The sequence below is a fragment of the Agelaius phoeniceus genome, chromosome 3 (assembly GCF_051311805.1).
Source record: "Agelaius phoeniceus isolate bAgePho1 chromosome 3, bAgePho1.hap1, whole genome shotgun sequence".
Taxonomy (NCBI): domain Eukaryota; kingdom Metazoa; phylum Chordata; class Aves; order Passeriformes; family Icteridae; genus Agelaius; species Agelaius phoeniceus.
Window position 1 is genome coordinate 54,873,681 of NC_135267.1, and position 24,658 is coordinate 54,898,338.

At 36.8% G+C, this 24,658-nt stretch overlaps 1 protein-coding gene across 13 annotated transcripts in view; it reads right to left on the minus strand.

Moving 5' to 3' along the window:
* The window catches only part of PTPRK (protein tyrosine phosphatase receptor type K), a 381,627-nt gene that overhangs the window by 247,850 nt on the left and 109,119 nt on the right, over positions 1–24,658 (minus strand). For all 13 annotated transcript variants that reach the window (XM_077175285.1, XM_077175283.1, XM_077175281.1 and 10 more), the window contains exon 3: positions 3,247–3,518. In XM_077175285.1, the coding sequence (XP_077031400.1) occupies positions 3,247–3,518 (272 nt within the window). The remainder of the gene's footprint in view (positions 1–3,246; positions 3,519–24,658) is intronic.

The window sequence follows — 24,658 nt, forward strand, 5'->3', positions numbered from 1 at the left end:
TCAAACTGAAAAGCGATGACATAGGTAGCAAGGGAAGTGGAAAAATGACTGTGACAGAAGCAGAAAGGAAGAGACTGTCCTCAGCAGTCAGATAACCCCTACTGTGCAAAGCAGGAGACAACTTGGGGAAATGAACAGAAGCATTAGACAAAACAATTCATCCAGACAGGAATAAACACCTCAACTAAAATAAATTAATTACAGTAATAACCAACAAAGAAAACAATGAGACAAAACTCCTAGTCACTTAAAAAGTTTAGACAAAAATCCCAAAATAGTTTTCTTTTGAAGCAAACCTGAGGCAGGTCAAAGGTAGCATATTTCCAACAGAGCAATAAGAAAAAGATCACAGAACTAACAAGTACCAAAATCAAATCAACTTTGATCCCAAGGGATTGTCTAATCAAACCCTTTTCTTTGAGAGTTCATCCACATGTTAAATGAGCAGAACAGTGGTTGCAGATGCCTTGCTAGCAGGAGACAAGAGACAGATTGCATCATTACAGGACTTCTGAAACTCCCTCAGTGCAAAATATGACAAATGAAGAATTACCAGCCCCAGGCTTGCAGAAACCCCCAGGAATAGTCCCAACATGGAATTTACATCAGAATTCCTTGTCATGTACACTGTAGACACTAGAAGCTTAAATCATTGCAAAAAATCAATGCTATCAGGAAGACAGAAAGGCATCACCTAGGTTCTTCTAAAGCTCAAAGTTCTTGAGCCACATATATGCTCAAGGCTGGAAGTGTATCCTGGGAGAGGTGCAACCATGTTGAGTTTGTCCTGTTCCTGAGCTCTTCTAAAAGATTCCACGGCTATCTGCCAGCAGAGACAGGGTAAAAAACTTTTATCCAGTAAAGCTACTATAATAAACTGTGCTATGTTTTGTCAGAAAATAATACCCAATAGAAAGCAGGTAAAGAAAGTAAAGGAAATGGATTATTTAAATAATATATTCCTGTGAGTAAAAGGAAGTGTTAAAGTCATCCAAAAATGCATAAACTCAATAAACTACAGTGACATGCATAAACATTGTGCTAGTTTTGAACAGGAAGCAGTAATGTTTCAACAGAGCACAGCAGAGCACAGAAATGCTGCTCAGAAGCTAAGTAGCCTGAGTGCAACACTCTTGTTGTTACAACCTACTTGGCCATGCTGCTAACCTCCAAGTCACTGCACAAGACTTCCTTAGAGTGCAACCTGTGCTATTCAGCCCCTGATAATCTCTACTCTCCTCCCTCACTTAAAAGTGAAGGAAACAGCAGTGAAGTTTACCTGATTGTAACAAAGTACATGCAAACAATTGTGCTCAGCTCTGATCTTTAGCCGTGACCTTGCTTGTACAGGCAAGGATCCAATTCCAATTCTTGTTATAGAAACCAGTGCTCATTTTCCTCAGTGCTAGCTAAACTCATTGACCAACAGGTAGATAAAAGCGCCAATATCACGAGCTGCAAGTGTACAGCATGGAACTAATATGAGAAAAATGAAAAAAAAAAATTTCCATTCCAAAGTATAACAACTGAAAACTACGGGGAAAAAACCAAAACTAAAAAAAAAAAAAAAAAAAAAAAAAAACAAACCACCAAAAACCTATCAAGAGCAATGTTGAACCAGAACTTTGAGAGCCAAAAGAACCAAAACAACAAAAATTCCAACCCTGTTGGTGCAAACAGGCATTTGTGCATATGCGTAGATAGGACACAGATTTCCCCTCCTGTTCATAAAAGCAATTGTGCAAGTTGGCCACAAATCACAGCAGGTTGCATTAGCAGTCCTCCTGTTCTACTCCAGGCTTATGTTTAATTTAAACATAAACTGGGTTACACATGATTTCAATATTCTGTTGGATGACCAAGCAAGAGAAAGAATGAATTTAAGCAGAGTCTGTGGAGAGATAATGTGAAGGTTATAACATAAGTGAAAAATGGCCATGTTGCTAAGATAAGGCTCCAACCACCAATCTCATTGTCAAGCCTGGCCATCTGTCAGCAGAAACCTGATTTACTGCATATTATGCTGCTATACTTGATCACTACTGTTCTGTTATAGAAGGCTCCCGAGGTTTGTTTAAGGACACCAAATGGTACTTTCTAGCAACATAAAAAGGGTTAATAAAACACCTCCTCAAAAGCTGAGCTTTTTGGCACCAGGCTTCAGAACTTTAAATCAAATTTTACCCAGTTTCAATGCCACTGGTAGATGAAATTTCTTTATAAATGAAAACATTAGAACCAGGGAAACAAAGCCCAAAAACACCCAAAAAAAAAAGACAGCAAATTACATCATTTTCACCATATGTTTAAGGCTGCTTGCACTGAAGCTTGTTTATGGATGTTATTTTCATGGTGGGGAATTGCAACAAACTTTAGATAAAGGCACATTTAAGATACATTCCTACAATATTACTATTCAACAAAACCATTAACAAAGCATCCACTTTCTTTCATTTAATAATTACTCTGGATATCCAATCTGTTTGCAAGAGCACTAATGACAAATATTTAGATAGGGGCCTGTAAGCTCATGGTGTAACAATTCAGGTGAGCACATGTAATCCGACTCTTCCCACTCCTAGACGCCAGAACAAAAATGCCCATGTATGAGATTCATCCCTCACACCAAATACCCACTGAGTAAAACAGCTGCAGGGACTTTCTCAGGTTAATCAAACAAATGAAATAACAGCATCCAGTAATAACGAAACAATTTTTCCCTCCAAACAACAGGCCTACACTGCAGGTGGTTTTGTCCCATAGCAAGCAAAGAGGAAAAAAAAAACACATCCTGAACAGCTGCTCATTAGTTGAGCACCATTCTGCCTGCACAGCAAATGAAGCAAATGTCATGTGGAAAAAACCACAGTTACGGTCATGTATTTAGACACGGTAGCACAGGCATACACAAAAGAGGAGGGAAGACAAGTACAAATTACAATTGCTCAGGCAATTTATTTCTGGGAGTTTATAATTTTTGATGTTCCTGGACTTTAACCTCACCATTTCTTTTAACAAGGCTTTTTTCCAGGTAATTTTTTTTTCTCCTATTACACAATAACATAACTTTGGACAATCACCTGATATAAAAAAAATATCCAGTCCCATACAATTATTTATACTGAATGGAACACTTCACTTGAGGACACTGGGAGCATACTCCATCAGAACAGATCAAAACAACACAAAGTGGATAGGATCTTGCAGTAAATATTACAAAGAGGTGTGAATTTATTGCAAGCTTACCTGATACTCATTGGGCCAGAAAGTGCTGACAGCCAACTCTGCTCGAAGCCAGTCTTTGCCAGTGGAACCAGTGACATTCCAGATTGGATTAGCCAGTGGTCCTTTGTTCACCCTAACCAGGATGTTCAAAGTGCCTGGGTTTCCTCCATTCTTGCTGTACAGAAGGTAGCTGAAATCGATGCAGTGAGTATCATTTTCTTTCATTGTTGGAAGCTGAAGTCGAGTCTTTTCTCCCGGGTCATGGTCTGATGAAATCACTACCATATACGATCCTAAGAAAGGGAGGAGTGAAAAGGGGAGGGGGGGAAAAGTGGTATTAAGGAAAATGATAAATACTAAGAAACTGATTGTTCACCGTAGAAAGGATAAAATGTATAGGTTTTCTTATCTCAGAAACCTCAAACTTCAAGTGGCATGAAATCTAACAAGCTATAAAATGGCTAGACACATGACTGAAATAGTACCTACAGAAGATATCACATCCCTAAAGACCTTTCTAGATGTCTCCACCTACAAACTTTTCTTTTTCTTGTTTTAGGATCAGATAATTGGAAACATGATCACAGATGGGGGAAAAAAATAAAAGTAGTAAAGGATCATCATTATTCTGAGGTCACTGAGGCCAAAATTCTCTCAACTTGCTCAACAGATTTTCTGAAAACAAAATAAAAAGTAAGGTCCACATTCCTCGAGGCAGCTTTATAACACCCTTTTCTACTCAAAAAAAGAGGCAGACTTGAATTTGAGATATATTAGCAATGGAAATAGCTGACTTAGGACACCAAGACAAATTTCTCTGGAAAAGTTTTGTTTGCTGCTCCATTTGCCAATGGATTTAAGGGGATAACAGAAGTTTCTACAGCTAGAAGACTGTCAATCTTGTAAATGTGTATGACAAATATACACAAGACAAAACAGGCTGTGCCTGTCTAGCTACAATGGCAGAAAGTGGAAATCATATGTTTAACATGTTGTACAGGCAGTAATAATGAATCAGTCTGTCCTGCTGTCCTGCAGAATGGATGGTAAAGACAGGCTGCCTCTAACCTAGCCCAGAGCTGATCCATTTCTTCAAGAATGACAGTTCCAGGCCAGGTACTACCCAGTGAGTGATCCCCACAGAAGAAAGCTTGCTGGACAGGGTATGCCAGGCTGAACTTCTCAACCAAGCGAGAAAATCCAAGTCAACATACGAACTGAATCATTGCCACAGCAAAGTTTCCTACCCTAAACTTACCTACCCATCTGCTTAATGATTCCAGAATCTTCCTGTTGACAGATTTTCCTTTTACTTTCAGTCCTAAAGGGCATCACAATAAAGAGCCTTTTCTTGTAGGCAAAGTTCAGGTTAAATCTATCAAAAATAAAGAAAAAACTGAACCTAAACTTTAAAAAAATAATGGATTTATGAGCATTTGCCCAAATGAGTAGTCTCACAGAAGTCCTGGGAGTATGTACATGAATACTGGTGAAAATACTGGTGAAGTATATTTATATAAATTATCGTGATTTTTTATGTCAAATTTTATTCTTTGATTTTTAGACAACAAGGAACTATCGTGTTCTCTTATGTCCTAAACAGTTGCATTAGGCATTCTGAAAATTGTTCACAAGCTGTTGCTCAGGAAGAGATGAAAATTTATGTACATGGATTAAATCATCTGTGTTAGATGCTAATTTACTGGCCTGTAAAGCAAGTCTCTGCTACAAAATTTCAGAAAAAAAAGAGAGAAAGAAATACTATAGAATGAAAGCTGTTCTTATTAAAGCACAGTGCATTGAAATCTATATTTTTAGTAGTCATCTTTAAAAGAGGGTTTAAAGAAAACTACTATAATGTAATACAAGCTACCAGTTCAAATTTAGAATTCTTATGCAGAATCCATTATTTATTTTTCTATTGAAGAATTTGGTAAAGTAGCAATTCCTGGTTATTTCTTCATCATTAATAGCCATTTATAAAATCAGAAAGGAATCTTATTATATTATTTAGGTTTGCTGGTACTTTAAAGATTATTTTCTAGCATCAGTTGATGACTGCCTGAGAAACTGTTCATAAACCACATCCACTAGTGTGCAATTTTTATGCCACTTGACTCTAGAATAAAGTTAATAACAATAAATGATTATTTATTTATTATTATATTATTTAACAAAATAAATAGTATATTTGTTTGTAATCTCTATTTTAGTAATACTTATGTTCTTATAAGCACCTGATCGTCAGACTAGAGAATAAGATTTTCAACAATTTTGTTACTGAATACTACGCATGTGACAGGAGGAGGCTGTGCCTAAGCAATTTGGGGTTTTTCCTTCCACATAAGAGTTGGAAAACTGAACAGGTTCAGCAAAAAATTACAGACTGCTTCCCACAATTAGCACTAATTGTCCATGGCCATCTAAATTGCCTCTTTGCCTTTGTTATTTGTTTCTTCCAAATATTTTTAAGCAATACATGAAAACCAACTCAGTATTTCCAAAAACTAAAAAATCATTTCTAATATTTCTAAAGCTAGGATATTAAAGAAGATAAACCCTCCAACATTTTCTGAAAGTGAATTTTGGGGGAGAAGGGGGAAAAGGAAGAACTAGAATATAACAATCAACTTTCACACATTTTTAAAAATGTTTCTCTCAACTTCTCTCAAGATAAAACCACTGGAAGGAAAAGAAAACCCAACTCAAATTGCAACAAATAAACTAGAAGTATTTAAAGATCTTGTTTCTATAGTAAGGGAATCTACTATAGCCTTTGGAAGTTTCAATATACATTTTTAACATATCAACATATTTTATAGTACTACACTTTCTCAACCTCATTTTTCATCTTTTAAAAATACTTAGCGGTGAATTTGGATACATCTATCTACATGTTAGTCCCACAACACTTCATGAAATGCTCCAGACAGCATTCATAGACCATTTATCACAAAGCCAAAACATCTGTTCAGCTTCTTGGAAACTACTTCACTTCTCCTCCTTTTTTTAAACTTTAGCAGCAGTATTCCACAAATGTACAGAACCCTGCTCCCCCCTCAGACATCTACCTACTGCAAGAAAATCAGAAGCCAATGCCAGAGTAAACTAAACAGCAAAATTATATCTTTGGAAAACATACAAAATATTTTCTTTCACCTTTCATAAGAAAGTCATTCTTTACTTGTAAAGAAATTCAATATAATTGAAAGAATTAGGAGTTTTCCCCCATTTATATATGCTTGCAATACCTTAATATTAGTTATTAATAATTATATTATTGCAAAATCTTCATAATATCTTAAGATATTATTGGACTTGGCAGAAATGCAAAGTATAAACAAGGGAACTGCTCACAATCTCATTAATTCCCAAGATTACCTAACTGTTTGAGATTTTCAGTGAGAGGTTAGAGCAAGTGTTACAGCTAACTATTCTCAGTGGTGCTCCAGCCTGGAGCAGGGACAGGGTGAGGAGGAAGGAGCAGCAGACACCAAGTGTAATGGACTGACTGCAGCCCCCAGTTCCCATCCCCCTGTGCTGGGGTGGAAATTTGGTTAATTTGTCCCCAGGATGAACCTGCTCTGTTTTTGACAGTAACTGGTGATTTAAAAAATAAGTGATCTCCTTGTCTTTGTCTCAACCAATGATCTTGCCCACACTATTTTTCCCCTTGTACTGTTAAGGAAACGACCAAAAAAGTGCAGGGTGATGGGCTGGCCAAGGTCAACACACCACAGTGCCCAGAAAGGTAAAGAGCATCTAGCTAACACAAGTACTAAGTGCTTTATTAAATCTCAGTAAAGCCAGGCTCCATGATTTTTTTCCCTATTGTTACTAGCCTAACAAGGTCAGGCACAAGCAGACATAAAACACTGTATACACCCACTTCCCTGGAAAACAAGGAAGGAAAAACACACCAACCTGTGTTGTTTCCACTAAGACTTTACAAGAAGGAAGTCAATTGCAAGTGAGGTACTCCATTAAATCCCAAAATAGTGAAAAAGAAAAAATTACATTAAATTAATAAAAAAAAAAGAAAAAACACAAAACCAAGGCAACATATTTGGAGCAATGGAGAAAGAAAAACCTAACATGAAAGAGCAGAACATCATTTTTTTCTTCTTAAAAGACAGAAAGGGCAAATTCCATATTTGGATGATGCTGCAAATAAATGAAAGAAGAAAAGTATCTCAAGTCATCATTTTTGCCTGGACAAAAATATTGCTCTTAAATATTCCTTTGACTCCCTATTTTTTACTATGCTCCAGCATGTTGTCTTCAGTTACTCTGGCAGTTACTGTAGTTACAAAATGTACACAACTCATCAGTAACATTTTTCTCAAAAATTTTTCTTGCAATTTGACAGTGATGATGTTTCATCCTTGTTTCAGTAATTCCCAGAAGAACCTTCTCCATTCTTGTGAATTTACAATCTTTAAAACTCATAAATATGTTCTCTTTCCCCCAGGAAGCTTAAGTGTTTATTTTTTTCTACTTAAATGTAGTTTAGATTTCTCCAAATCAAACTCCATCCTCTCATTTAGCTTTTCTTCTCTGAAGTGCCTACTATCTATTTGCCAGTTAATAGCCTCTAATGTTAATCCTGATGTAAAAGGTCAATCCAATTCTCTCCTACACAAAACAGAAACATCAGACTATGAAACAGCTAAATGGCACTGCCTCCTAAGCTTTGACCAAGTTCATGCAAACAGTTGAGTTTTAGGATCAGTCTTTCAGGAAGATTTTGATGCCTACTTGGCATTTAAGTCATGAACTTGCTAAAAGATGTCGACACAGCTGTGGAGCAAGAGCTACCAGACTTTCCCTGAGCCATGTTATTGAACATAGCTGTATATACCTCATCGTTTTCACTGCCTTTTATTTATTTTGATAAGCATTAAACTTAATGTCCTAGTTCAGTGGCAAGGACAGATCATTCCAGAATAAATGAATTCTTCAACTAATTAATTGTGAAAAGTCTTAGGTTTTATCCCCTACTAAAAACCAAGCTCTTCTACTTAATCAAAGCTAAGAAATCATACTAAGATCAAAAAGAAGTCCTTATATATAATAAAATGTGCCCACTGTAAGGTACAAATGTGACAAAGCAGTTTCCTGATCAAATTATTTTCTCTCACTTCCTTGCTTCCTGAATAACAGGTTTGTATTTGAAGTGTGAAACTTGTAATTTTCAGCAGGCTGGTCTTCAGCTCCCACAAAACCTCTTTCCTCCTAAGAACTAACTACCAAACCATCTCCATTTTGGGGACATACTGTGGCAATTTCTCTGCCTGTGAATGGCAATGTCAATTACACAAAGTGGAGGGTCCAGGCACTCATGTGCCTTATCCTAAAGCTAGAGACTATGTGACCTTTTTATCTTTTAATAATGACTGTGAAACATAGCCCCCAATTACATTTTGGGCAACATTTGTGAGAGACTGCAGGCAAAGAAGAGGCACTGAAATAGAGAAATAGGCTTGCAACTGGAAGCAGACTGCAAAGAAAAGTTCAGAAACCTCTATATTAATTCACAGAAAATTATATTTCACACACAGAAGTATTCATGCCTGTTTTGTTCTTCAGAGAATGCCTTCCCTGCAACAGTTAGAGACAGCCCTTTACTTGTGTTTCTGTAATGTGCAAGAAGGCAAAAAATAAAGGCTAATTATAAAAAGTCAAAAGCTCTTAAATTTTTCTGCTTGCAGGAAGGATATTATTTTCAAAAGAAAAAAACCAAAGCCTATGAATCCACTAAATACACTACAGGTAAACCCCCATGTGCTTGGTTTTAATAAAACCTCAAAACCTTCTGCCCCCCATTACCCAACATATAGTAACTGTCTGCAACCATAGGGCAGAAAAAAAAATAGAAAAAAAAAAAAACTCTAAAGAAATTATGAAGAAAAACTAGAGACATTGTTAGGGGTTTTTAATTTTAGTGCCCTGCACCATCAGTTAAGGATACCCCTTAAGGAGTAGGTCTAGAGAAAAATGTTACTTTGTAACACTATAATATTACTTAGATACATTATTTGATACACACTTAAAATATTCAATATAGTTATATCCTGGCTTTACCTTCTTCCATTCTAAAAAATTCAAAAATCATGTTATTGGTGTAAACAACACAAGATTTCCCCAAAATTTCTTCAGATGCCTACAATTCAGAGGTATCTTTCTGCTTACTTCACTTGTTTACAATATCATTCCCTATACAAGACTCAAACTGTTGAAGGCTTGTTTCAAGTTCTTTACAGATTGGCAAAGTGAAAGCAGGGGTGAATCAGGATCATGAATTTCAACTTCATTGCCTAGCTCAGTTCCAAGGCACCACAACTCAAATGCAAGTCAAGATAAGACTCTGAATTTACTACAGAGATTAAAAATAACAATAAAAATACACATTACAGACAGGGGAAATTTTTCTGGAAAATGCAAATCTTTTGGATGTTTCCTACTTCCAATAGAAAATGAGAATTATTAAAAGAAGCAAACCAAAGCAAGTTGTTAAGCTACACTGTATAAATAAAAGCAGAGCACTCAGTTTGAACAGAAACTAAGCCTCATGGACTGCAAGAGCTCATCAATTCATCAATTTCACACTGACATTGCAATTTCACAGGAGGAGGAAAGGTGTCCTGCCCTCCAGGCTGTACTTGCTGATGCCAAAAGCTCTGCTCTACAGCGAGGTCATGCAACTGGGATTCCCCCATTAACCACACCCACAGAGGTCAAGCAACAGGGACACAGCCTGACAGCACTGATCCAGGCAAGGCAAATAAAAACAGCATCAAATCAGCCAAAGAATTATTATCATGGGCAGCACAACACTTTACCAGTATTTACAACTATCATACTACTGTCTTGATACTAATATCCCTTATGACTCCTTCAATTCCATGAGAACAAGAAAATGTTTGCATTTGAAAAAAAAAAAAAACAAGATATGAAAAACCTCATGTTTCAAAGGCATGCAGTATTTGCAACAAAGTTCATGATGAACTTTTGACCAAAAACTGTTCCTTGGGCTGGTTGTAGCTACAAAAGTTTTGTTCTCCATAGTAACATTTTCAAAATGAATAAACATGAAAAATATTTCACTCTGGAAGTGCTGGAATTTGTAGTTTTCTCATACATAACACCAAAATCCTGTGGACTTGTTTGTTCTGATGCAGAGAAAATGGACCACAATGACATACCAGTTTCTGAGGTGGTAATATGATGGTAATTTTGTCCCTCTTTTTTCACATGATGGAACTTCAGCTAATACACAGAACTTTAGGAACTCCAAAACCTGAGACAGAAAAATTTCAGCAACTCAAATTTGCATTGCAAGCTTGTAGTGTCTGTACAAGAGAACATTTATCTTGCATTGTGCTCCTTTGAATTGCATCTTCCAGCAAAACATTCAGAAAATTACTTTTGATACGGTGCGTCAGGCTGGCTTATGAAAGGACAGTGTTACTGAACAGTAAACTGCATTTCAGTAAGCAAAAAGCACCTGGAATAGTTTCATATTCCTTTAGGGATTAAGTGAGGTACTCTGACATGAATTTTTTAACATCAGTGCCCATGAATGGATGGCTAAGATAAAAGTAACAACAGCTCTGAACTGTCTGAATTTGTGCTGCAAACCCATAAATACCCCACGGATGGTGGCTTAGTGACCCCAGGATGCTTCTCAGTCACTCAGGGGCTGATCTGGCTGCCCAAAGAGCAGCAAACACTGGCCAGCTTCCTGTCTGGAAGAAAATGTCTTTTCTAAGAAAAGCTTCCAAAAAAATCCCAGCTCTAGATTAACATCAACTCGGGATGAAGCTATCCAGTTGGGATATCAAATAACTGAGTACCATTTGTGCCTGCCCAGCCTAAAGCCCGTCAGATGTTTTAGTCTGAAGTTGTTCCCAGCTGTTCTAAGGCACTCCTGCACCTCCTGGGAAAATTTCAGTCCCATGAACACAACACCTAAAAACACTTGCAACAACTTCACTGCATGAAAAGCGGTGCAGAGAAGAGTTTAAATCCATTTTGCTTCCACCATTCCTGTTAGCTGCTCTGATATTACTTGACTGGATAAGGTGAGCAGTAATGCACAGACATCTCCCTCCATATCAGCTTTGTTCCACCCATTTTTGTGACAGGCCTCCAGGATGAAAGACCAGTGTTGGCCCTTCTGTATCCACTATCCAGCTCTAGGATGCCACTGTATCACCACCACTGCTCAACAGGCATCATTTAGATGTTTCAGATGCTGACAAAATAGACATACATTAATGAGGATGTCACAACAGATCAGAATCAAATTATCTGTTTCTGTGGATATTATTTATTTGAATAGAAAGTAAAGTGAAATGTTAACATATTTAGAGTAGACTAGGGCAGACAGTCTTATAGAAAACATCAGTGCTGAGCACTTGTTGAAGTCTTTATGCTGCTGTGTGTTTGCTGCAGTGCACAAAAACAAGTGCACAGAGAATTCACAAATGTCAGCCAAGGTGACCTGAAAACTCACAGCCACTGAAATTCACAGGACTTTTACTCCCACCCCACGCCCTCCTCCATCTATGCTCATCAGACCCTTGCAAAGCAACACACAAATCCCATAATAAAAGACCTAGATCTCCTGTGCCTTCACTCTTGAGAGAGGCAAGGAGACAGAAAAGTTTGATTTCTTCCCAGGTGAGGGAAATGAACTGACTCCTGGAAAAGTCCAACAAGAAGCAGAGCCACATCAAGATAAGAGAGGAAACTGAAGATAAGTGGAATTTTCCTCACTAAAAAACATAGTTCCAAGCAACTTCTTTCAAATATTTAGAAAAAGGCAGATTAAAATGTATCTTTATGTATCTTTTTGACTTTTTTTTGTTGCCAACTAAAAAATTCTCTGCACTCTAGGCTTTTTTACCCTAAGTGGCATTTAGATTTTAACTGAATGGGAAAAAATATAATTTTTGAATGTGCATTCATACTCAGAGTGTCTTTAACACAGCAGTCCTTCTTCCAAAAGCAACAATATTAAAAGTGCATTAGGAACATACTTACTCCTATCAGCTTAAAACACTGAAACTGGAAACAGAAACAAAACTGGCCATTCTCCTGGATAAGCATGTGACAGGAGAAAATAAGAATCAACAATCTGCTGAGAATACTACTCACAAGTATGACCAACAGTCAAATAAAGGCTCATTGCCAGGCATGACAGCAGATTACAACTGCTATTACAGACCTTTCAGAAGAGGAAATTAAATGTCCTATATTTTTTATAGTCATCTTAGAATTTATTTAAAGCATGGGAGATTCATAAAACATTTTCACTAGGTTTTTTAGGGCTTTTTTGGTAACAGGAAGACTATTCATTCCTTAATTTTCAATCACTTTTTCTCAGCACCAAATAGTAATGTTTCCTGTTATGAAATCAATTTTTCTCAGAACATTACTTTATGCAACAGTGGCCTGAAGAATCTCTATTTCCAGGTTTTTTTGCTTTTACAGGCGTAGGATGTACACTAAAGGAGTTTTACATTCCTTGATTAAATGCAGAACATGAGTTAAGAACCAACTGCTGGGAAGGATTACCACTGATAGGAGTTTGGAAAAACAATTTAAAACAATATTTAAATAATGGAAATAATATTAATCCTGTGCGTTCATAAGACAGGTTTGTTTGCTGTTCTTCAAAATATCATCTGACCTCCCTTCTGAAGTACATACCTCACTTTGCAGTGACCCACACTCCAATTGAGTATAACCATAAGTTAAGCCTTTGTCAATACAACCACAGCACTCTCTAGTGAACTCAAGTACTTGCTTAAGGAAAAAAAAAAGCTGGAAACCTTGAAATTTATTTAGTTCCAAGGAAGTCTTCCAGACCATCAACACATGGTTATGCATATTTGTAAAATAAAATCTTGAGCAATTAACAAGCATGGTACAATGACACTAAATGTCCCATAAAGAGCTGAATATGACATAGATGAGAAGGAGCAGGCTAAAAAAGGATCATATACAGAAAGTTCCTTCTGAAATGGTTTTGATTTTCCAGTTACTGATGGTAATGTTGGTCTCGCAAGTGCAAGCAGTCCTATAGTGCATATCTCTATGAGAATTGTAATAAATAATTTAACAACACCTAAAGAGAACAGCCAAAATCCATGAATCATACATATGCAAAAAATGCACTGAGCAGTGCACTACCCAAGACTACAGGGATTCATACACTACTGTATTAATTACCACAGAAACTAGATTAAAACCCTAAACACACATTGTACACCAGAAAGAATTCATACAGACAATAAAAATTACAAAAATGGACAAAAAACACAAGGCAAAACACAGTACCTATCGTTTTAATGTATTTTGTAAGCTTTCTTAAGTTCAGAAATTAGAATTCCTTGCTCTCCTAGACACTGGAGCTTGCAGTTAAAACAAAGACATGAGGTTTTTGGTGTGTAACAACTCTGTCCTTGTGCTTCACATCTTGCTAACAGCCCTCTGCTTCACAGACATCAACTGCTCTTCTCTCCCAAACACTTCAACTGATTAGCATTACGACATTACACCCAGGCTGTAAAGGCTGTAACCTGCACGTAGCTGGATGTCTGCTGCATCTCCATCAGCCATGATGGAGCCCAGGATGCCTGAGAAGTCATCATATTTTCCATCCAAATTAATTGTTTTAAAACAAACAGATGAATAAGCTCCCCTTACAAAACCCTTGCCTCTCAAGTCATATTAGCAGCCCAACGGGTTTTACACTCTAGTACACACCATCTTTCTTCTACGGGGAAATACTCCTGAAATAGATGGAAACAACCCTATCAATTATAAAAATCACTCATGCAAGCAACTAGCATTTTTACAGTGTTTTGAAAGAAATAATTTGTGTCAGTGTCCAGCAATAGGAGAACAAGGAGAAGGAGACTGCAGATAAACTAGGACTGCTGTTTCAGAGAAAACTTGAAGTTCCACAGATATGAATGGCTAGGCTAGTCTTGTTGCTTTGGAGATTTTTGTTTTCATCTCAGGATGCACCTCAGTTTATGAAGATTCACATCTTTCCTCCTGACACAACACTTTCCAATTCATAAATTGTGAAACAGCTTTTTGCTTCCAAATAACTAGTTTATACAGGTTAATGCTATTTAATCATCCTCTATTTTGAATAGTGAAGTTCATAATGCCAACAAAATACTAAACATATTTCATCCAAGCCCATAATATATAGCTTATAACTTCATGCATTGGAGCATTTTCTTGACACCAACTAATATGATTAACCTAAACTTGTGAAAAATACAAAAAAACTGATAAATCTACCCAAATAAGTACCATATGAAGGATGAAAATCTCACCTCCATTTCAGACAAGAGGTGAACTTTTAACACTAATATTCATTAGTCAAACACTGTACTTAATTCTTTGGGCTATTAGGACATTGAACCCATGTTCCAGAGGTAATTTAATGCAAGAATCTTCTGTGATTTATTTCCCACTTCTGTTTTCTCCAGTGACACAGTACAGATATCAGAGTATCCAGTCATCCAAAAGGTGCTTGCTTTTCTTTTTAAAGCTGTAATTAGGCTTTTAAATAAAGGCTTTGCAGTTGTACTTCCTAAGGGAATGTATAACTTATCCTGAACTAAGAATATAATTTCAGACTCAAACTTTTCCTTCAAAATTAGAACTTGCTGAAACCATAAAAGAAAACTGAAGTTGTTACCAACCATGAATCATAATACTGCCTTCAAATGTTTTGAATGTCCAAATAAGAACCTCGGAAATCAAGTAGCATCTCAGAGAATGAAGAGACATTAATCTTATAGTATTGTCTTCTAACATAAAACTTTTCTAAAAAAAAAATATATCTGTGAAGGGAATATCAAACAAAGTAAGAAAATAAGCCCAGCTGTTAATCATGACAGAGTAGTTACCAAAAAAGTTTTTTTTGAGAAAAAGAGCAAATATTTTTACCTCCTATATTTTACCTATCAACCCTCTTGAGACTGACCAAAAACTAACCAGAATTTCCCTGTAAATAGAATGGAAATGCACAACAATTAGGGGAAAGAAAAGGAATTTTTATTCTTTCCAACTGAAATAGATAAAAATAGGCAATAGACTCTGAGTACGTTCTTTTCTCACAAACAGAAGACACAACTGTTCCTGGGATTTATGCAGATAGAAACATTTCAGGACAAAAGACTGTGACAGTAGATAGCAGAACACTTCTGACTCTGGTAAGAGACAGTTATTAAGTACTCAATCCCAGAATTCAATTAACAGTTTATCTAATCATCAACCTGAATCTCACTGCAATTTAAGATTATTATTGTTTAACCTATCACCAGCCAACATGAAGTTTAGTTACCCCATTGTTTGCACCAGCCTTTAGCTTCCTGAAAATTTTTATTTCCTTTTTCTGTCCTGTAAAAGACAGTCCTAATGTTCCTCAGATTTTGCACAGAGGAAATGCTGCTGTGTAGCCCTCTGCCATTTCTGCTGCTTTCATCTGAGAATTCCCAGAACATGCATTCTCCTTCCATACTCCAAGCTGAAAGTACCTATTCTTCTAACTTCACTAAGAAAAAAAGGCCTGAAAATATTATTTAACGTATATTTACACAGAACATCATGTACAAACCAATTCTGTCTGCCTTTTTCACAAAAGTGTAATAAGCCTGAGCAGTTTCACCAAATAATTTCTTTTTTATTATTTTTCAATTCTTCCTGATGAGCACTGCCCCAATGCATCAGTCATTTCTGAACACCAGATTATCCTCAAATTGGCTCACAGGTAACCTGAATAGTCTCAGCCAAAGAGCATCTGTTATTCCATCATCCATGGCACTACCAAAAACAATAAGAGTGGATGCTATCAGTGTTTTCCAAGCAGCTTTTCACCTGTCAAAAAGCATTTGCAGTTTCATCAATATGTTTCTTCTGTAAGCTTTATGAACGAAGTGCTATCTACTGCTTTCCATTCTTCTCCTCGTATATTTAGAGAAATAAATTTGCACTTTGTTAAATACTATAGAACTTCTTTCTTGGTACTCTCTAGTATCTGCACCTTAGCTCACTTTAAATATACAGTCAAGACAAGGTTATGGAGCTGAAGATCATCAGTTCTGGTGGACAGAAGACACTTCATTCCAATGCCTACTCCTAAGCTGCCCAGGACAGCAGAAAGAGCAGCTATTCCTTGGACCACAGGCATCAGAGAGGACAGGGCACTCACAGGTAACTCCATTCAGGCCATCCAGAATAGCCAGGCAGACTCTGCACCCCTGAGTCCTGTGTGTCACCTACACAGCTCTGAAGCAGTTCTTTCCCATGCGCCTCCTGGGTCTTTCTAGGTTCAAAATTATGGAAATGGGAAAGGAGGGGCAAGGCAGCAGCTTCTGTAATGTAATGCCAAGGCTACTGATGGCCACCTCAGACTAGACTTCTGGAAGGAGAAGACATGATGGAACACTGGTGGACAGCACAAGGCAGTAACTGGCAGACAGCATAGCACCAGTGCTGGCAGCCAAGCAGTGTCCAGGACTGCATCCCAAGGGCTTGGGCATCAGGTCCACCTCCTTGAACCACAGTGGTGTGCAAGCAAGGAAACACACAGCTCAGGGAATGTTTTGCCCCTATTAAGGCAAAGTTACCCATGACACAGCAATTTCCATTTAGAGTATTAATCCAAAAATTAGACACTAACAATAGAAATCAGTTAAACATGTTCACATAATTACATAGGAATCACTGTTTGGGTTGTGGGGTTTGGGGTTTGCTGGTTTTGGGAAAGCTGCGAGTAACCAAGGGTATGATTGCAGATAGTGGTGAGGTGGAAGAGAAATCCATCAGCTCTCAGTGCAAGAAGTCATTTTGGCTCTATACAACTGCCATCTCACACTCCCTCCTCCAATGTTCTCATTATTACATAAAATATACATAAACATGTAAAGAAATGGATTCACAGACCCACAGGAACAAGTAGGCTGCTACTTCATCTGAAGAAAAAGCAAAACAAAAAAACCAAACAAATACCTTCAAAAGCTGAAAATAATTTTAAAGTTTATACAGCTAATAAGGCCCATTAATTTCTTTTAATGCCAGGTACAAATTATGATTTTAGTTGGAAATTTACTGAGAAACTTAACAGAATAAAAATCATACCTTGAGAGATGTAAGATGTATTTTGAAAGAAGCAGTATTTTCCTTTAATATTATCAAGCATTTTTGAAACACTCAACACAGCAAGGGCAAGGCAAGGCTTGAAGCAACCATATGGCTCAGTCATTTAGCAAAACAGGAATTAAGGCAGTGCAGGTGGCTATGGAAGTATTCAGTGATGTTTAATTTTAATGAACTAATTTGAACAATGTGTGATAAAATCAGCATATAAAATGATGCATATTACTAGAATTATCAGGAGAAATGCCTCTCTCCTGCAAGGCTCAATTGTTCTACACAAAAGGCACCTTCAGACATTGTGGGTGTGTAGGGATATAGGAGGGTGAAGCCAAGAGAATTAAATGAAAGCATATAATGAATACACACAATATTTACACCTATGTAATACCAGACACCTGTAGCCTATCTAAAACAATTACTCCAAACTCTGCCCATAATTTTGCACTTCTTTTTTGCCAGAACTTGGTTCTGTATCATAGCAACGAATTATCAGCTTATTTTTGCAATTTATATTCAGAGTATATATCAATTTTTTTCCAAATTAGCATTTGCTTGAAAATGCTAATGCTTTCATATTACATGACAACCAATGAATCAATAGTTTTCATGAAAAAAAGGAATGATAATATTATGTAAACCGTGCTGCTAAAGTATAAAATCACAGACAGGTATAACTTTTGGGAAGAAAAACGACCAACAGGCCATAATTTTTAATATCTGCCACAATTTCTCCTTTAATTCAAAGGTCAGCAAGCACATTTGCTACTGTGAGTGATCAGTGCCTCACTGTCTTTATAAGGCACAATTACTGGGACAGCTATTAATCATTTCTAACAATTAGAAACATTGCTCCTGTCTTCAAGGAAGGGATGATTATGAAGGTTCACCTCCATTCAAAGCCTTAAGAATTGGATTACTTAGTCCAAAGTGACAGGGGCATCACATTGGTATGAAAAGAGAATTCTATACTGATAAATCACAACACTGTTGAAAGTGCTGTGCTGCCAGAGAGACTGACTTTAAGCAACATACTGGAAAATTTCCATTTTATGTGTCATAACAAGACTCTTGCTCTTACCCTTTCATTTTAAACTGAACACACATAAAACCCATGGTACCCAAAATAATGAAAAGCACTGGAGAAATCCTGCACTCCCTCCAGACATGTAATTTTTCCATTGGATTCAATAGAAACTATCTTTGCCTTCCATTAATCATTTTGGGTGGTGTATAATTAAGGTGAGAAAGGGACAAGACAATAACATGCAAACATAGGCACAATAAACTTCAATATTGCTCTGAATTATTTCTGAGAGTTAGCCAATAAACAGATTTAATACTACACAATACTCTGTTAGGTTTATTAATTTCTACTCTAGACCACTCATCACAAGGAGATAAGTAGGCAAAAACATTTCTTCTTCACATTGAAGCTCTATACTGCTAGTTAATTCACACTCCTATGGCACAAACCTTATTGACCAGAAAAAAAAGTAAATGTAAGGCAGAAGAAAGTTAAAAAAAGACAAACAAAAAACCCCACCTGAACAAAACAAAAAACCCAAAGGGCAAATTCAATAGAAAATATAAATATGGAACACTCAAACTCCACATAAAAAAAATAACATCAAATATGCTGGTGAAAAAAAAAGTATCATAAAACCAGATGGAACAGCAGAGCTGAAAATTAATATAAGCAAAAGGAAAGCATAGCTAGACATACACAAAAAAAAAAAAGAGCACCCACACAAACACTTGTTAAAAGGCAATCATGGGGCTGCAGAGAAATTAACAACAGAGTTCCACAGGACCAGACCTAGAATACATCACAGTGCAAAAAAGAAGTAATATTCTGCAAGACATCTTGTGGTACAAGGCTGTGAGACATCTCAAAGTATTGGAGAAAAGAGCATTACAAAGGTGTAGTAAAGGAAGGGAGAATAAAGGGTGAAATACAGTTGTAAGAAAAATTGTCATAAATTTAAGACTTTAGATGCAAGACTTTGATATGTGAAAAGACAGAGAAACAGGAAGAGATGGGTTCAAAAGAAAGATAGCAATAGGCTAAATAAAGAAAAGCAGTGTGCAACTTGACCAAGTCCAGCAGCACAGTATAGGCACTATATGAAAAATGAACCTCCCAAAGTCCAGTCAAAAGAGAGCATTAACTGAATTGTTTCGTGCATTGAACCTATGGAGAATATTGTTCCCAAAACAAAACCTTGTCATATTATATTTCAAGAGTTCCAGGATACACCTTTGTTACACACAGGTCTTGTCCATGTTTAAAAAGTAAAGCTTTCCATTTTTAGGCTACCAATTAAAAAAAAAAATGCTGCTAGTAAATACCTAGTAACACAGTTCTTCAGTGGATAGCTTGAATTTAGTGACTTCAACACACTTAAGGCCAGTATCTGCCTCACAAAAACCTCTCTATTACTTGAATTTCATAGCCAGCATTAAGAGAGCAAGCAGTAAAAACAAAGTCCTTAAGGGTTTTGTTTCACCTAAGAAGGCACACGAGTAACAGAGAAGCCTAGACTGGAACTCTTCCAGTTCCTGTCTGTGGATAGCCAGATCATTAGGCTTCCAGACTACAAAAAACTTCAAATATTTTGTGAGCAATAAAAATAGACTTAAAAAGACCCAAACAAAGCTTCGGCAGGGTTCTCCTCAACCTTCCCCAAGGAAGGACTGAATGAAGCAGAATGCACACAGTGAGAGTGATGCAGGTTTTCTGAAGCTCTGTCCCCCTCTAAATCTCTGCAGAAAGGCTGTGGAAGCAACCATCAGAGGGTTGCTTTGAAACATCTCATTTGAAGATTTTTTTTTTATTTTTTCTTTTTCTGATGTGCTCGTTCAGGTGCAGACAAGTAAAGTCTGCAACATCCATGTACATTTATTTCAGAGGCACAAGTGCAAATGAAAATTTTATTATTTATTCCACTTCTAGCTCCATTTTAGGGAAAAACCCAAATAATTTTCCATCTTTCATAGTAATCAATGCTGTTATAGGTGTAAATATATATATACACACACATATGTACACACACACACATATATATATATATATGCGTGTGCGTGTGTGTTAAAAGAGCTCAGCTCTGGAGAGACACTGAAACAAACTTCCCAGAGAAGCTGTGGATGCTCCATTCCTGGAAGTGCTCAAGGTCAGGCTGGACAGGGCTTTGAAGGACTTGATCTAGTGAAGGTGTTTCTGTCCATGGCAGGGGAATTTGCAACTAGATGATCATTAAAGTATATTCCTACTCAAACCATTCTATCATTCTCTGATTCTAAAGAGAATATAAAAATGAATAATGGTATGGTTATTTTTGAAATAGTAGGGGAGGTATAAAGGGTTTTAACTTGTGGAAGTAAAACCACAACAATACTCTTAAGTGTCTTACTTCTCTTATTAATATATGGTAATCATACAAAATAAAACTAAGTCCAAAATGTAGAGGGGCAGAGAAAAGAATTTATGTCTAGGAAGTAGAACAGACTAGAAGAGAGGGCAGAGAACAAGAGTTAACTGGATGGTTAAAGATAAATTGTTACTTCATTCAAGAATATTTGAGTATTAGGGGAATTAATAATAATTTTGAGGTTTCAGAAAGACTAAGTGCCACTGGAAAATAACACCAGCAAAACCACCCTTTTCTCATATATTTGATGCAGCAGTAATGTGCAGTATTAAGTGAATGGTGTAAAGAAAATCGTATGCTTCTGTGTGATGATTATTTTCCTCAAAAACATGCAGTTTTAAATTCTTTATTTCAGACCCTATAATAAACCAGATTTTGAGGAACTGCTTTCATTTACTGTGTTTGGGGGCAGGGGTATTAGGGGAATGATGATGGTTATTTGTTCCAACTTCTTAAATTAAAATAAGCCTCATACCTAACCCACATCCAGAACAAATGCCCATATCAAGCTCTGGATGAAATGCGGGTGATGAAAACACGTTTTAATCAAACAGCCATACTCAAGTACTACCAACCCTTTAAAATATGTCATTATTTACCTTCTACTAAAAAAAAAAAAATTCTCAGCAACTACAAGGCCAGCACAATACTTGAGAACTGCAGTTGGAGAAATGGACAGCACAGCAAGCACAGTTCTGGACTCCTTAACTCACTTTGTCACCAGACCTTTGACTCTTCATGCAACCTCTGCCACTTACTCCTAGATTAACTTTTTGTGAGACAGATATGAAATCTTTTCCACCACTGACAAATTGTCAGTTTTATCTTCCATCTCCTTGCTCTTCAGCATGTGTACTGTGGTGTCTCTTGTGCCAAGTAAGGTTTTGCCTCACTGCTGAAATGATTCAACCTACCACAAGCTCCTTTCTGGCTCACGTGAATTCTGGGTCTCCCCCAGAAACATTTTGTCCATGCACACTGCTAACCTAATACAGCCTGCTTAATACCCAGTGCTTCACTTAGGCAGGCAAATGCAACATGGCACTGAAATGGGCCCAAGGTATTAACCTCAAATAAATCAAGTTATTAAAATCTCTGGGAACATGTGTCACAGAAAACTAAAAAATATTAGCCCTTGTCCATCCTGGCCATATAATTCATAGAAGGCTACTTACATTAAACTAAGCTGTTTTGCCAAACCTGGACTCCCCTTTGAATTTCAAGTCCTTCTGAAAAATAGTTAAGAATTGACTAATCTTAAGAATATCTAAGAAATTTAATCTCCCTACAAAGTGGGAGCAGAACGACACCAACAGGGGCTGGCAACAATGCACTGAAAACAATTTCAGTGTTTATTCCATGACACTCACCATTGATCAAGTCCATAAAACCTTTGAATCTAATAGAAGAACAGATTACCACTCAACTTTATTACTGGATAAAATCTTGCAAAAACTAAGAACCTGTGAAATGAACACTTGTAAAAAAAAAAAAAAAGAACAGTTCTTGTCTAGCATGAACACCCTCCAGACTACTACAAATGGCTAGGAACAGTAATGTTTAAGTTTTTCAAGTACTCACTGAATGCAAAAAGTGATGCGGTTTGTTTTGTTTTAAACTCACTTTTTCATACAATTTAATACTTCCCATTGACCAAGGCATTTTAATAACTTAAGAAATGAGACACATCCTTCAACACATATGCTCATACCTAAAAACTGCTTGAACTTAGATGTTCCTGCAGAGACCTACTAGACAATCATCTCCATCGAGTTACATGTGGCTTGCTAGTTCGACACTTTAGATTTTGGGAGAAGCATAATAAGGGAAAAAACATGAATGGAGAGCAAAGAGATAAAATGTTCTTTAGGGAGAGACTAGTTTTCGGTTCTTTGTTTATTTTCTCAGTGCAAAAGAAGAAGTAGTGCATACACAAAAGACCTCACCATTTTTGAAAACTTATACAGGCAGATGCCTAGGATACATAAATGAGCCAACTGCCATGCACAGCTTCCTAGAAACCGGCTACCAAACTCCTCTCCCTTGCTACCACTAACAATGGTGAGACTGAAGATGCATCCCCCTCTGGCATTCCAATTTCAGGAGCTGTCTGTTGCTGTCTAAATTTTCAACAGGAAGGAAAAGATATGGGCAATAACAACATCCAGAATTTTTCCCGCATAAACTGAGACTATCAAATCTTCTGTGTAGTAGAAAGGAATGTGGAAACACTGTTGGTCCGGTTGTCTGTTCACAGCTTGTCAACACTTTTGTTTGGGTTATTTCTTTATAGAATATTTTTATCTGAACCAAAATTCACACCTCAAATGAATGAAAACCAAAGCTGAATGCTGCTTTCATGTTTTCCAGTGCAGAAAAAAGGAAGGAAAGGCAAAAAGAAAATGCTTTTAACTAAACTTAAAAAATTTATTTATAATTTGTTTCAATTACACCCTGTATAAAAGTAAATTTCCATAAAATATAAAATATATTATCATAAAAGTATATTTTCATTCACTTCTCGGCAGAAAACAGTATTCTTGACTATATAAATAAGTTAATCAGTAATTCATACTTTTTCAATTACTCAACATGCATTCTTCCAGCTTCAAGACACCACAGAACTATGTAACCCACCACTAAAAAAAAGGTTGTTTCATCAAATAAATGTAGATTCAGAGCTCCTCCTGAGCTACCTCCACTTTCAGAATCCCTAATCCAAGATGCTGAAGGTGTTATATAAAGAATCACCAAATGCAAAAAGGCCCCACACCTTTCAGAAAGCATAACCAAATAACAACAGCACTGCAATAAATCATTGCAATATTCTCAAAAGAGCAGAATATGAGTAAATTCTCCTTGCCTACATGTAAGAGCCAATATTTTAAGCAATATCCACAACTACCAGCATACCTCTTCCAGCTGCTACTAAATCTTGCAGCAAGAAACTGTTCTTATTCAGCTCCTGTTATTACCCACCACAGAAACAATCAGAGTTTTAAAATAATTTTCATCCCTACTCTTTGGAAAAGGGTCAGACTTTTAGGAAGGTACTTAGAAGGGCAACTTCACAAGCCACTTTAAAGCTACCTTTCATACCATTGGATCTATTTGTGGACCGCTTCAAACCAGGTTCACTTCCTTCAAAATTTGAATACCAAACTGTCATGACAATGCCCCTGCTTCCCCAAGGCAGTGAATAACCATTTTCTCTCCAAGTCATGCCAGAATAGAGCTGGAGAAAGCAGTAGGCAGGAGCTGTTGAAATAATCGCTTAAATTATTTCATAAAATAATAATATTTGTGACCCAGGCCATTTGGGAAGTTTAAGGAACAGCACAAGAGAAAGGCTAATTTTCTCCCACGTGCATTCTTTCAATAAGCAAGACAAACATCATAAGCTACTGTACATAATGAAACTCTCATGCTAGAAGTCCTGCCATTCACTAATTCATCCAGCACTTCCACCTGTCCAAAAACTTTATTACACTCAAATATGTGTATCAGCCTTCATTATGTTGTGCTGTTTGTTTTATGGCCTCACCCTACTAAAAAGGTATTCTAAGAAAAACTATTCAATATGCATATACACTTGTTTATGGTTATATGTAATGTCTGAAAGCACACATGCTTTGCTTTCTAACTTCTCTTGCTCAAGCTCACTTACACTTCATGCTGTTTTTCAAAATTCATCATCTTCAAGTAGAGGTAAAAACAAAGCCATTAGTCTTTATCCTTTTTTCATTCTTTTTAGATTTTCTATATCCTTTAGATAATACCCAACCCAGTCCTGATCATGTGAGGCATGAAAGCAC